This window comes from Lepidothrix coronata, unplaced genomic scaffold, assembly GCF_001604755.1.
Source record: "Lepidothrix coronata isolate B3197 unplaced genomic scaffold, Lepidothrix_coronata-1.0 Scaffold20, whole genome shotgun sequence".
Lineage (NCBI taxonomy): Eukaryota > Metazoa > Chordata > Aves > Passeriformes > Pipridae > Lepidothrix > Lepidothrix coronata.
In genome coordinates, this window is record NW_016690200.1 from 2027362 (window position 1) to 2041718 (window position 14357).

The window sequence follows — 14357 nt, forward strand, 5'->3', positions numbered from 1 at the left end:
TCTGATAGGCCGGCGGGGGGCGGGGTCGCGTCGCGATTGGCTGGAGGCCGGAGGTGAAGGCGGAAGCGCGCGGTGCCGGCGGCGGCGGCCATGAGCCGGTTTGGGGGTCGCATGCGCGAGTACCCGGCCCTGTCTATCGACCGCTTCGATCACCACAACCTGCGCGCCCGCGCCTTCTTCCTGTCGCACTGCCACAAGGGTGAGCGGCCGCGAGGGGCTGGGAGCGTCCCAGCGGGTGCGCCACACCTCCCCTACACCCCAGTGACCACCGTGCCTCTCTCTCTCCCCCCAGATCACATGAAGGGGCTGCGGGCGCCCGCCCTGAAGAGCAGGCTGGAGGGCAGGTACGGCGGCGGCTGAGGGGGGACGGGACCGGCAGCGCTGAGGGGGAGGCGGCTGGTGCGCGGCAAGGCGTGGGCAAAACAGCTTGGGGAGCTGCCGTGGGTTATAAGTCACAGCAATATAGACACCTCATTCTAGACCAGGATGCTCCAAGCTCTGTTCAGCCTGGCCTTTAACACTCCCAGGGATGGGGCAGCCACAGCTTCTCTGGGCGAGCTATGCCAGTGTATAATCCACCTCACTACACGAAGTTTTTCCCTTTTATCTACCTAAGCTTTCAATTTAAAGTCATTCTCCTCTATCGTTGTAAGATGTCCCTCTCCATCATTCTTATAAGTCCCCTTTAAGTATTGAAGACTCCCCAGAGCCTTCTCCTCTCTATACTGAACAACACCAACTCTCTCAGCCTGACTCCATAGGAGAGGTGATCCAGCCCTTGGATCATTTTTGTGGCCTCCTCTGGACCTGCCCCAACAGGTCCCTGTCCTCCTGTCCCCAGAGCTGGACGCAGCACTCCAAGTGGGGTCTCACAAGGGCAGAGCAGAGAGGGAGAATCATCTCCTTCGGCCTGCTGGTGATGCAGCCCAGGATGCAGTTGACTTTTTGGGCTGTGAGTGCACATTGCAGGCTCATGTTCATTTTTTCATCCAGTAGGACCCCCAAGACCTTCTCCACAGGGCTGCTCTTGATCCATTCATACCCCAGTCTGTATTAATGCTGGGATTACCCAAACTCAGGTGCACTTGGCCTTGTGGAACTTCATAAGGATCTCTGCTGTTACTCCCTGGAAGTGCACACTGACAGTGCTGTCTGTGCTTGTGCTGTGAAGAAGGCCAGCAAGTTGAGGGAGATAGTTATTCTGCTCTGGCCAGCACTTGTGAGACTTCTTTTTGGAATATTTAGTCCCATCCTAGGCTCCCCTGGACAAAAAAAACACCCCAACAGGTGTTTGGAGCAGGATCACCACGCTGTTCTGGGGCAGGAGTGTGTGATGTGTGAGGAGAGGCTGAGAGCTGGATGACTGCAGCTGTGGGAGTAGGAGTCAGCTGTGTGTCACTGTTTGCAGGTAGGGATAGAGAAGATGGAGCCAGACTCTTCTTGGAGGTACATAACAAAAGGGCAAGGGACACCTTTCTCACCATGAGGGTGGTCAAACATGGGAATGGGCCCAGGGAGGTTGTGGGATAGCTCCCCGGCACTTTTCAGTTGTTAGAGTAGATGTCACATCTCCTCAGATGCAAGCAGAGAATCTCTTTTTGCTCATCAGGTCTCTGCACTGTGCACAAGATTAATAGAGAGTATTCTAAGTTCTGCTGAATGCTGACTGCCTCAAACACCTGTTCCAGGGGTGTGGGTATAGAAACAGAAACATGTACACCTGTACATGTGACCACTTAACTTGTGTCTACAAAAATCCATGCAGGCATGGGCACACAGAGGTAAGTTTGGGTTTGCTGTACTGAAGAAAAGCCTGCAGGCTTCCTGCTCTGCAGGTCTCTTCACATGAGAGAGTGTTCTGAGCACAGGTTTTGATGTACTGGGTGCCAGGTGCTGATGTGTCGTTAGATTGTTCCTTGCCTCTACTTTAAAGCACACTTCTCTCTGCTTTTTGTCTCCTCACAGCTTGAAAGTTAAACTATACTGCTCACCAGTAACTAAGGAATTGCTGTTGTCTAACTGGAAATACAAGTTTTGGGAGAATCATATTGTGAGTTTGTGTTTATTTTTAAATTAACGTTTTCCAAGCAGTGATTCTAGGAAAGAAGAAGCTTCTGCTCCTCAGAAATGCCTAATGTTGGTGTCGATACAATGTTTCAGGTCTTAAGTATTTCCAACAATGTGTCTTTTCTGCTGCTTGCTGTATGGGATTGGTTTATTGATGTTTAATTATTATTCCCTTCACATGAGTTTTTCCTTTCCACTCACCCTCAGCTTTACATTGATCATTTGTATCTCTGTATTCATTTCCTTACCCTGCTCGTGTGTTTTTGCTCCTGTCCTTAATTAATTTCTCTTTTGCTTAATTTAAAATCTCTTACTGCTTGGAGAATATATAACCTGTAGTTATATTATTTTCCTTTTGCTTTTTGGAAAATGGACTATCTCTAACATGAAAACGTTTTAACGATGTGAAGTCACTGAAGAACTAAATCAGTTTACATGATTTCCACTGTTTGGAGCCAAACTTCAAGGGATCAGTGTCATGTACAGGTGTGACTTGCAGTTATTTCCTTCCCTTTGCAGACACAGGCAACATTAAATTGAATGTGTTTTTTTTACAGAAATAAAAATAATCACCTCTGCACAAACACAGAAATCCATGCTCCCTGTGGTCTGTGGGCTCTCCTGGTAATAGGGGGCAGTGGGAAGTGCTGTAGCAGAGATCTATCTTAGAAAGATCCACTGGTGTGCTCTAGGACTGGGATGTCTTGGGTCTTGCAATCATCCAAAATAAGGTATATGATCCAGCCACAGAAAGAAGAGCTGTTGCTGTAATAAGTCCCACATGCTCTAACTTTTTTAGGTATGTACACCTTGGTTGAGGTATCTCCATTTCATTTTTAGACAACTTTTAGGAAACTTTTTTTCCCACTGGAAATGGAAGTTCATGACTATGGGAAAATGACTTTGATTTTACAGGCTTAGCAATAACCACAGTGAGTGCTAGAGATATCTAGATAATGAATACCAGCCAAAAACATGAAGCACAATGTCCAGTAAATCCTATAATGCAATTAATCATTTTGTTACAGGTTGCACTGGAAGTTGAAACTCCAACTCAGATTTCTTTAGTAGATGAAACATCTGGTGAGGTAAGTTCCAGGAAAAAAAGATTCATATATTAGTAATGGACAGTAATGCTGTTTATATGAGTATGGGAAATACCTTACCTGTAACATCCCAAGAGGATAAGCTATTTTTAAAATGCATGTTACCCTCCTCTCCTGGATGTGCAGCCAATGAATTCTGTTGACCTGCTTTGTTCTTACAATCACAGCATTCTTTTGGTAATGCCTTTCCAGGGCATTACCAACTTACCTATTGCTCTTGTGATTTTTTTTTTTCACTTTGTATCTTCTGGCTTATTTTAATTAACAATCTTTAAATGCAAAATGTTAAGGTCTAGTAGAGGATCTCCACACAAAGTGTATCCCAAGATGCCATTTCCGTGGTGCTTGCGGATGCTTGGTAGATGGGAGCCTGCACGTGGCATGTGCTCACAGCCCAGAAAGCCAAATGTGTCCTGGGCTGCATCACAGGAACTGTGGGCAGCAGGTTGAGGGAGGGGGTTCTGCTTCTCTGCTCTGAGGAGACCCCACCTGGAGTGCTGTGTCCAGCTCTGGAGTCCCCAATACAGGAAAGACATGGACCTGTTAGAGCAGGTCCAGAGGATGGCTACCAAAAAGGGGAAGGGCCACATCTGAGGAAAGGTTGAGAGTTGGGGTTGCTCAGCCTGGAGAAGAGAAGGCTCTGGAGAGACCTTTCAGTACTGTTATGACCTGCCCCAGGAAAAGGGGAAGGGGGGTAACTCAAGTTTTTATCAATAATTCCCTTGGGGTGGATTAAAGTGAAACGACACTAAATAATCAGTGTCTGAAAACAAAGTTTATTTTAACAACCTTGTATCAACAAACATGCTAACAGTTTGGGTGTTGTCATAGAACAATGCAGCACTAGGATAACTTTCCAGGGGGGGGAGAAACTGTTTAGGGGAGAGAAAAACCAGGATGAGAGTAAGGGAAGAGAGAAGCTGAGAGTATAAAAGAAATGGACATAGTCACCGCCCACTGGATTCAGCGATGCTCGAGAGCCATGGTTTCCAGCGATGCTTGAGAGCGATGGTCTTGGTTCACAGGCGGTGGGGGAGAAGGAGAACCCAAATTCTCAAAGTCACCAGTCAGTTTATATACCCTCAGCATGCTTTTGCACCTCCCTGGCATGAAGAGTTGTTTGCCTTTTAGGGCTTAGCCCCTCTGAGGCAACTTCTTGCCTTTTTAGGGCTTAGTCCACCTGAGGCATCTTCTAGGTCTGTGCTGAGTCTTTTGTGTCTCGCCTGGTTCTCGCCTGGTTCTGGCCTTTCAAGATTAGCAGAGGGAGGGACCTGATTGCTCATCAGATGTATCAATAGTCAAAAGCCTGCAAGCTTAGCTCAGCACTTCACACCTTCAGCACTGGAGGGAGGGAGGGGCCCGACTGCTCATCAGAGGTATCATGCAGGTCAAAAGCCTGCAAAAAGTCTCTTAGAATGCATAAATCATTAACCATTTCAGCCTCTGACAAGTACTTTAAGGGGGCTTATAAGAAAAATGGGGACAGACTTTGTAGTAGGGCTTGTAGGGACAGAACAAGGGGTGATAGATTTACACTAAAAGAGGCTTGATTCAGACTAGATACAAGGAAGAAGTTTTTTACAATGAATATCGTGAAACACTGGAACAGGTTGCCCAGAGAGGTGGTGGATATGCCATCCCTGGAAACATTCAATTTCAGGATGGATGAGACTGAGCAATCCAATCTAGTTGAAGATGTCCTTGCCCGGAGCAGGGGTATTGGACTGGATGAACTTTAAAGGTTCCTTCCAGCCTAAACTATTCTGTGATTCTGTACTTGCTCACCAGGAACTAGGGAATTAGAACTAATGCTAACCCATCTCTTCCAGAAAGAAGATGTAGTGGTGACACTTCTGCCAGCTGGTCACTGTCCAGGTTCAGTCATGTATGTACTTTCAGTGCCCAAAATGTTTCTGCTGAGAGATTTGTCCTGTAGAGTTCTCACTGAGTACTGTTTTGGGTTGTGGTGTTGTTTTTTTTTTCCAACTAGAAGAAGCTAATGAATTTAAAATTCTTATTTGGAGGAAATACTATTGTGGCAGGGCCCACCACCTTTGATGAAGGTTGGAAAACCACAGTACTATCTGGGATCTGTCCAGATGGAAGTTGTTACCTCGGTGGGGCAGATTACTTTTCCCCGTGCCTGAGTAATTTCAACTGTACTTAAAAATTACATACAAAACTATTATTGAAAATAAATCCTCCATTTCTGGAGTATGACATTAAAAAGAAGGTGCCCAGCTCTAGGCACAGCTGCCCTATAGATGCCTTTGGCTCCAACAAGCAGCTGGGCCACCCTCATTGATTTTGTGAGGCTTTTGTCTTCAACTGTGACTGGGCTAGGCACAGGTTACTTTCCAGACATACTGTGTCTGATTTTTTTGTTTTATCTAAAATTACTGTAGAACCAACTTGAGCCCAGTGTTTCTATTACAGCATATGTTAGTCATGGTGACTGCCCTAAGCAAGGTAACAAATCATCACCTGGCATTTAATGCTTTGTTTTCCTGCATTTGACCCAGCTGTTGCTGTTTGCAGGTTTCTGTTTGAAGGGGAGAATGGCACTGTGCTGTACACAGGGGATTTCAGACTTGCAAAGGGAGAAGCAGCCAGAATGGAGCTTTTGCATTCAGGGACCAGGTGAGCTATTTGTGGGATTTAGAAAGAATAAAAGATCATATGGCATGGACAATTCAGGAATAATGTACTAATTTTTTCCTCATTTTTTATTCTGGATTAAATATAATTGCAATGCTGCAGTTACAAAACCCCTTTGATTTGTTCTTTGTAATAAAGAGGTAATAAAGATTTGCTTCCTTTTGAAAAGAGGAAGTGGTGTGTCTTAGTACTGTGATGCAATGTTCCCTCTGATATCACATTTCTCTCCTCCAGAGTAAAAGACATCCAGAGTGTGTATTTGGACACTACTTTTTGTGATCCCAAATTTTATCACATACCAAGCCGGGTAAGTCCAAATAAGCTGTGAGAGGAAAGGTCCTTAAAACTGCTGATTAATTAACCATCCCTTTTTTATGTAAGTCTTGCAAGACAATGCCATTTTGCATTTCAAATTGCAACACATAGAAAGTATCTTCAAAGATGATTCACAGCATTTTCTACACTTTTCAGGAGGAATGTTTAAATGGGATCTTGGAGTTAGCGCGAAGCTGGACCTCACTGTCCCGCTGTCATGTTGTGTGGCTGAACTGCAAAGCTGCTTATGGATATGAATATTTATTCGTAAACCTCAGTGAGGAACTCGGAATCAAGGTAATGTTTCTGTGATTGTTGTTTTGGAACAGATCCTCAGTAATGATTGTGGCCAGTCACTGAGCTGGCAGTGGCTGTTCAGAGGGCTGCTGTGTGTTACAGATGTGCCTGCTTTCATTAACTGCCCTTAAGAAGCTGCAGTTGTGCTCAAAATGAGTTAACTAGTTGATTCCAGTCTGGAGCAGAATCACAGAATATGCTGAGTTGGAAGGGATCATTGGAAGGATCACTGAGTCTAGCCCTTAGCCCTGCATGGGACTGTCGCTGGGTATCTGTCGGAAGGGTCCCGGTCCGAGGGGGGAAGAAGATGCACAACACACATGAGGATCGTGAGACAAAGGGATGTCTGCCTGCTCAGAGCAGCAGGCAGCCTTTTATTAGCTTTTCCTACCTCTACTTTCTCACACACATAACACAAACATCTTTTTACAAAAATACTGAGGAATGTGCACCTGCACACAGCTCAAGGCTGTGTCCATGGGGATTATCTGGTTGGCTTCACTGCTCCCATGAAAAACGGCCTAACACTCCACAATACTCCAAAGTCCTCAGACTTCAGCTGTGGGGCTGTGACTTCCCCCCACATTGTGTTGTCCAACTCTCAGGGCCGCTTCCATAGGAATATGCAGCCACCTCCACCTTTCTCAGGGGAACGGTCTTACTCCCCTCAATGCCTCCAGCTCTTTCGCTTCCAGGGGGCCCAGGGGTTCCATGGGCCTGCCATCTCCCCCCACACGGGACCATCCCCAAAAGTCACACCATGTGCCTGAAAGTATCATCCAAATGCTTCTTGAACTCTGACTGTCAGGCTTGGTGCTGTGACCGCTTCCCTGGGGAGCCTGTTCCAGTTCCCAACCACCCTCTGGGTGAAGAACCTTTTTCTAATATCCAACCTAAACCTCCCCTGACACGACTTCAGGCCATTCCCTCCTGTCCTGTCACTGGTGACCACAGAGAAGACATCAGCACCTGCCCTTCCTCTTCCCCTCACAAGGAAGTCGTAGATTGCAATGACATCTGTACTTTCCAAACAGAAGTTAATTCCCAGTTTTCAAGCTCAACGTTTACCTCTCTCCCTTTTATCTTGTGAATGATAAAAGCCATTTACATACAACATTAATAGTGAGCAGATATATTCTGACTTTCTGATTATATTCTTCCCTCCTCAGCATAAGAGATATGTTCTACTTCTTCTAGATGTCCAAATTTTGGCTCACACATCTCTGCTTGGACATTATTAGTGGGAGTAGTTTTTAAATGCCTCCTCGTATTTGGGGAGAGCAGAAGCACATCTGTGCAGAAGTTCGAGCTGCAGCCTGGCAAACACACTGAGATAATGAAGAGTAAACTCTGCCTTTCTCTAGGTGCACACGAACAAACCTGATATGTTCAGGAACATGCCAGAAATCCTGTGCCATCTTACTACAGACCGACACACTCAGATCCACGCCTGTCGACATCCTTGGGTGTGTATCATTCTGCAGAGCCTCTGCTAACTTTGCTGTTAAAGTGTGGCTATAGGTGCTGTGTTTTAGGCTTGTTGTGCTAATGAAGACTGGTGAAATGGTGGCTTAATGTAAAGAAGAGTGAGAACTTTAGTTAGCAGGTTGAAGTTTAAAAAAAAAAAAAGAAAAAAGGGAAAAATATATTAGCTTATGCTGGAAATAGTTTAATTGTATTTGAAACCTGAAAATTGTATTAAATGAAGTAAAACAAGCAGCAGATTAGATCAGTTGGGTATTATCCATTTAAATGTGTCAAAAGCAACTCAGATGATGCCTGCTGCAGCCATGCACTGTGTGGTTGTAGCACATGGCCTTCCCTTTCCAGAATGTCTGTCAAGCTGGAGGCTCCAACTTGGAGGAGCTCAGGTAGAAGCAGAGATGGCACTTTGAGGCATTGGTCTCTATGACTGATTTGCTTTGCCATCTGCACTAAGGAAGCAATGTGCAGAGTGTTTCAAGGGAGTTGGAAGTGAGAGATCTTGGTCTGCCTAGATACTATGTTGCCTAATTTCTTGGAGGGGAAAAAAGGGTCCCTATTGCACTTAATTTTATCTTGCATTGGGCAGGATGATGACTGCTTCCGAGGGAACAGACTGCCCTGTGGGCTGACTTGCCAAAATGGAACTCCTTTGCACATAATCAGCATCAAACCCTCCACTATGTGGTTTGGGGAAAGGATCAAGAAAACCAATGTAATCGTGAGGTGAGCATTTGGGCCACACAGAAACCTGTTGTTTGAGAAACATATCTTGCCTGACACTTGTATACTTAAATCTCAAAATGGACTTCAAGAGCAGGTTATGCTTGACTGTTGACTGAGAATGAAGAGCAGTTATCTAATTTTTGTGCCTCCTCTGTTTTTTAGGACTGGGGAAAGAACGTACAGAGCTTGTTTCTCTTTCCACTCTTCATACAGCGAGGTTCGTATACTTGTAGTTCTGAATATACAATGATTAAGAAAACATAAAGGAGTTTGATTGTTCTGGAGTGAATGACATGACTTGACACAAAAAAAAATCTTGTCAATAATAAGACATAAGGGGATAAGAAGTCCTGATGCTGAAGATAGAGAAACTTGTTTTAGTATAGCTGCAGAGTAGTATATTAAAGAAGGGCAGGATTGCGAGCCTATTTTTGTTCTCTGTTCTCAGCATATAGGTCATAAGTTTGCTGCCTGCCTTTGTATTTTAGATTATTGTGTAACTATGCAATGCTTAAAGCATGGAGTTTTGGTTTTCAATACATTGTTTATCTACCGTGACTCAGTTTTGGGTAGGTTTGCCTTCTATTTCCCTGCCCACACATGTAAACAGAATTTTCTCACATCCTATCTGCCACTGCTACTCCTCTTTCTGTGTTAGGGAATAAAAGGAAATTGGTCATGGCAGCATCCTCCCCAGAGGATTTAATGTGACTCGATCCAGTTCTAAAAACACTTCTCTCTCCTAAGAAACTGAAGCTGGATCAGCGCTAATAAGAAACCTGTAACAAAGCCTTGCCTCATACAAAATGGAGATTATTCAGAGCCCCAGGAAGACAGTCCTCTTTTTAAGATCCTGTTTTAAGTTTTAGTTTGCTCTACCATAAGGAATTTTAAATGGAGCTACTAGCATAGTATATACAACATGACAGGTTTACTGCTGGAATATGGGGGGTAGTGTAACTGTAACACTCCTTCTTCCACATGCAAAAATAGATGGGCCCTGCTGTCTGTACAGATAGGAGTGTAATCTGCAACCTGCAAGTGTTTCCAGTGCTCAGCACTGACAAAGCCTCAGCTGGAGTGGAGTGCTGCAAACTGAACACAATTCTTCAAGAAATTTACTGTCTGGAGAGCATCCAGAAGAGAACAGAGTAAAGCTTGGAAAAACTGATGTGTTTTGTCAAAATGGGCTTTTACAGGGAACTGAAGGGAGACTTTAGGAAAAGTCTCTGAGGAAAGGAATACCTGATCTGCACACATAGGGACTTGAAGTCCAGTAAGAAAAATGCAGGTTTGAAAATATTGACAGCAGTAAGGACAGGGAAGTGCTGGATCACATTCCAAATCTGTCCAGCCTTTTTTTTCAGAGATAGTGATGGTCTGTAGAAGTTGATAATTGCAGTGAGGTGTTAGGTGAGGCTTAGTTTTCAGAATCCTTTCACACCTGTTTGTTGTTCCAGAGCTATCCACTTGGATAGAGTTTAGCTCATGGGTCACATTGGTCTTTACACGAGACCAGTGGTAGTACTTTTCTGTATGCTTGCATCAGTGCTGCCTTTAAGTGAAATTCTTAACTGTTGATGTAACTTATCAAATTGCTTCTTCTCTGGAATTTAGATTAAGGATTTCCTGAGCTATATCTCTCCTGTGAATGTGTATCCCAACGTACTGCCACTGGGTGGGACAGAGGACAAAGTAATGGAAATGTAAGTGACAAATGGCTGCTGGATGGAGGTGGTCCAAACTCTCTTCTTGTGAGGACAACTTCCCTCCTGAATTCCAGCCTCTCAGAAGGGGCACTGCCTTTTGCTTTACTGGTCTGATAATTCTTTTTTCTTTTTTTCCTCTATATTCAGTCCCACAAACTTGAGCTTTCTGAAGCACACTTGTATGCTGAGTTAAGTGTGAGAGTTTGTATTCCACACACTACTTCTATCTATGTGTAGAGGCTTTCCTGCTGGTAAACTCTGGAAGCTGAATACACATTCATCTCACTGTGTTCTGTGACCCATTTCTATTTCATTGCAACTTCTCAGAAGTTTCTTTTAAAAAGGGTTTCTTTGAGGTCTTGAACACCTCCCCTCTGCATCAGAGGCCAGTTCTCTTGCAGGTGTTGGCAGCTTAGAAAGTACTCTCACAGAGCAGGAGAGCAGTGGTGTCACTCAGTCTGAACAAAACCAGGACTCCTTTTTCTGTTCCTTTTTTCTTTTCCTCCTTAATTAAGAAAGGAGACTTTATACTTGTCAGTTATTGAATAAAACTGCAGTCAGATTTTGAACCCTCTCATCTTGTCTCATTAAGCAAGGAACTACAAGATAGTTTCCAAATGACGTACATGTTTTAAGGTAAATATGTTGAAATGACAGATCTCTACCTTTAAGCTGCTCAAGCTCACCAGTGAATCAAAAGCTTTGACCTAGGTATTGCTGCCTTTGCTTTAACATTTTTGCTGCAGTGCCTGTGAAAGGCATAGAGCAGTGTACTTACATCAAGTTAAAAGTTTTACTTTTGCTCCTGAAAGTGTCTGCTGTGTTCTAAACATAATTGCTTTTCTCATTCCCCTCAGATTAAAGCCATTATGCAGGTCATACAGGAGAAACATGGAACCCAGGTACAAGCCCTTAGGAACACTGAAGAGAGTCCACAGGAGAGAATTATCTGATACAGGTAAAGGTTCTGATGGTGCTACTGCACCTTAAGTGAGAGTCTGAGACTAAGCAGAGGTGCCAAAAGCCTCAGTGTTCACCACAGTCTGTCTTTGTGTTCAAAACAACAGTTGGAAAGGAAAAATATAAAATAACTTTGGATTTTAAGAGCACTAATTGTGTAAAAACACACTTGTTTGCAGTCTTAAAATGTAGTTGCTGCTCAACAGCCCTTTCAGTCTTTGGATAGAGTTCCTTCCCAGAGTCCTGAACCAGCCTAGGAAAGCTTGTTCTAACTGCCCCTCTGTGAGGCACTGAGCTGGACAAGGCATGGCAAACACTGTCAGTAACGTCCTGCAAAGTCTCCAGCTGGGTTAAAGAACTTTTTCCTCAATTTATACTAAATGAATTTTTATTAAAACTTTGCTCTCAACGAGATTTTAGCAGAGATGTGAACTTTTCTTAGTGATTTTCTTTTTCTGTTCGTTTCCTGACAGATGAAGATGATCTCTTTGATGCAGAATTAACTTCTGCAAGGCCTAAGATTCCAAAACAGCAGACAGGAGAGAGCAGGCCATCCAGCACAGGACAATCTGAAAATGCTGAAGGAAATATTAATGAGAGCACAGTAAGTTACAAAGCAACCACAACTTACACCTCCCCCCAGGTAGATTTTGTGGACTGTGAGGAATCAAATGATGATGATGAAAATGACGAAGAAGAATCTGAAAAAAATACAGTTCAATTTCTTTCCCATGAGCCAGATGCCACTTCCACAGCAAATTTCAGTGGAGTAACTAGTGACCAACAGGACTCTAATGCTGATGTCCCTCGCTGGGATGAATTCTTTATGTGTAATAAGTTAGAGGAAAGCTCTGAAAATGAGGACAACATCCCATCTTCAGCAGATGCTGGGGGGTCCCAGTCACTCTTCAGCGATTCAGATGGAGTAAGTGACTCAACACACATCTCCTCTCAGAATTCTTCTCAGTCAACACACATATCAGAGCAGGGGAGCCAGGGCTGGGACAGCCAAATGGACACAGTGCTTATCACCTCCCAGGAGAGAAGTGCCCTGGACTTCAGCAAAGGTGGGAGCAGAGCAGTTGTTCCCGTGCTGCAGGAGACTGCCAGGGACAGTCAGCCAGAGAGCAGCAAGGGGAAGCCACCAGGGCAGAGCAGACCCTGTGTCTATGATGGCACCTGTGACTTGAAAAGCAAGGGCTGTGAGAAAGCTGCAGAGACTGGCACTGCTCGTGTTCAGGATGCGCTGGTGGAACTAAGTGACAGCTCAAGGACTCCTGACCTGGAGCTGAGGAGGGACTCCCAGAGCTCCTCTGACTTCGAAATTCCCTTGACTCCTGGTGCTGAAGTGCCTCAGCCAGATAAACTGCACTATTTATACGAGAAGCTTGCAGCAGGGGAAAACATACTCACTGAGAAAAAAGTCTCCTGAGGACAGATATAACTGATTACATTGTGATGATACCCAAAATGTTTATTAATACCCGAATTCTTTTTCTCTTTAATGCCAATTACTATATGCAGCTATGCTGACTCATGCAATTATTTTTTTTTTTTCAGAAATATCTTACTGTCAGAACTAGGAATTTGTAGTCTGTGTAACTGTACTGTTCCTTCCATGAAATACTGAAAACGAAGTATTTCTAGGAGGGACTGTAAAAGCATTCTACCTCCTGAGGTTCATTTCTCCAGGACTGTAAGTAGACAAAAAGTGGACCAGACAAAAGTAAGCACAGGACACTAAATGAAATTTAGTGTTTATCATGAGCTCTAAGAGTTTGCCTTTGTAATGTGATCTCAGGTTTTAATAAAATACCACAGCTAACTGTGGGGAGGAAGACATAGGAATGACCACATAAACAAGGCAGTATTATCACTATTATCACTATTTAATTAGTATTCACTGCAGTTATTTTTAAAAACAACTGCAGAACAAATTAGAGAATTACTGACAATGTGAGGGGTTTTTAACCTGTTGTTAATTCAAATTGTTCAAGAAGTCTCTCTTTACACTGAGCAAGTGGTGTCATCTGACTTTTAACTCCTGAGTGAGGTACTACACACCACTGTCTATGCTTTAACTCCAACTCGTTGCATACAACTTGTCATCAGTTCCTCCATGTTTTGGTTTGTTCTGAATTGTTTTTCAGAAAAACTTTAAATCTTGCGGTTCCCAAGCCACCAGCCAAGGCCTGCTCTGGCAACAGAAGGTAACCTGTTATCCCAGACAGGTGGTTGCATTACTTGAGGCTCCTGTACTACAAAATTTCACTTCCTCTGCAACATTCTGTAGACTTCACTGAATTCTTTTTCAAATCAAGACAATATATTCTCTATACATGTGTGCCATCATAACTCTCTCTGCCAAAATTCTTAGGTTCTACCATGGAAATGTAATTCAGGTTTCAGTTAAACTGCAGTGCCTATAAAATAAACCACAGAAGTCATCTGAAAATCCCTGAGGTTCCCTATCCATGTGGGCTTAAATGCCAAAGAATTAAACAGACCTTTAGCACAACATCTCTCCCCTCCAAGTGTGCCTTGAGTCTTTGTGCCATGTTTAGTGATATGTGAATGTTAAACCAGCCAGCATTCTGACACTGGGAACAGGGGCAGGAGGGGACAAAGCATTGCTCTGATCTACATATGATTTTAAGGATATTCAAGATCCATGTATTTCTTCACTGTCACCTTGTCCAATGTTTGTGGGATTTGTTAATGTAATTTCCAAATGTGATTTATCAACTTTTGGGATTTTTTTAGCAAGCCTGAATGGAACTGCTGTTATAACTACTTATGTGAATAAAGTCAGATAGAGCAGAACTTATTCTGTGGGCTCGTTTCATACCTGTACTGTGCATGTAAGTTCAGGGCTGCCTTTACAGGGTGCTCAAATACACAGGAATCCAGTCTGCTTCAGGCAAGCTGACAGTGTAAATTTATACCACTTCTCACCAGCCCTAAACTGAAAACAGATGATTTCCTCATGGCTACTCTGCTGGAGTCTTTACAGGGCTAGAAAATTTTGGGAACAGCA

The 14357-nt window shown here is 43.8% G+C and overlaps 1 protein-coding gene across 1 annotated transcript; it reads left to right on the forward strand.

The window, feature by feature from the left end:
* The first annotated feature begins 46 nt into the window (after positions 1-46).
* Positions 47-14264, forward strand: DCLRE1C (DNA cross-link repair 1C). The gene is given in 15 exon segments (XM_017807794.1): positions 47-199; positions 293-344; positions 1966-2050; positions 3096-3155; positions 5003-5058; positions 5712-5813; positions 6066-6138; positions 6303-6443; positions 7808-7909; positions 8515-8651; positions 8814-8868; positions 10269-10357; positions 11218-11318; positions 11794-12728; positions 12730-14264. Coding segments are annotated over 15 exon segments (2136 nt in total). The 5' UTR covers positions 47-90; the 3' UTR covers positions 12769-14264.
* Positions 14265-14357: the final 93 nt, after the last annotated feature.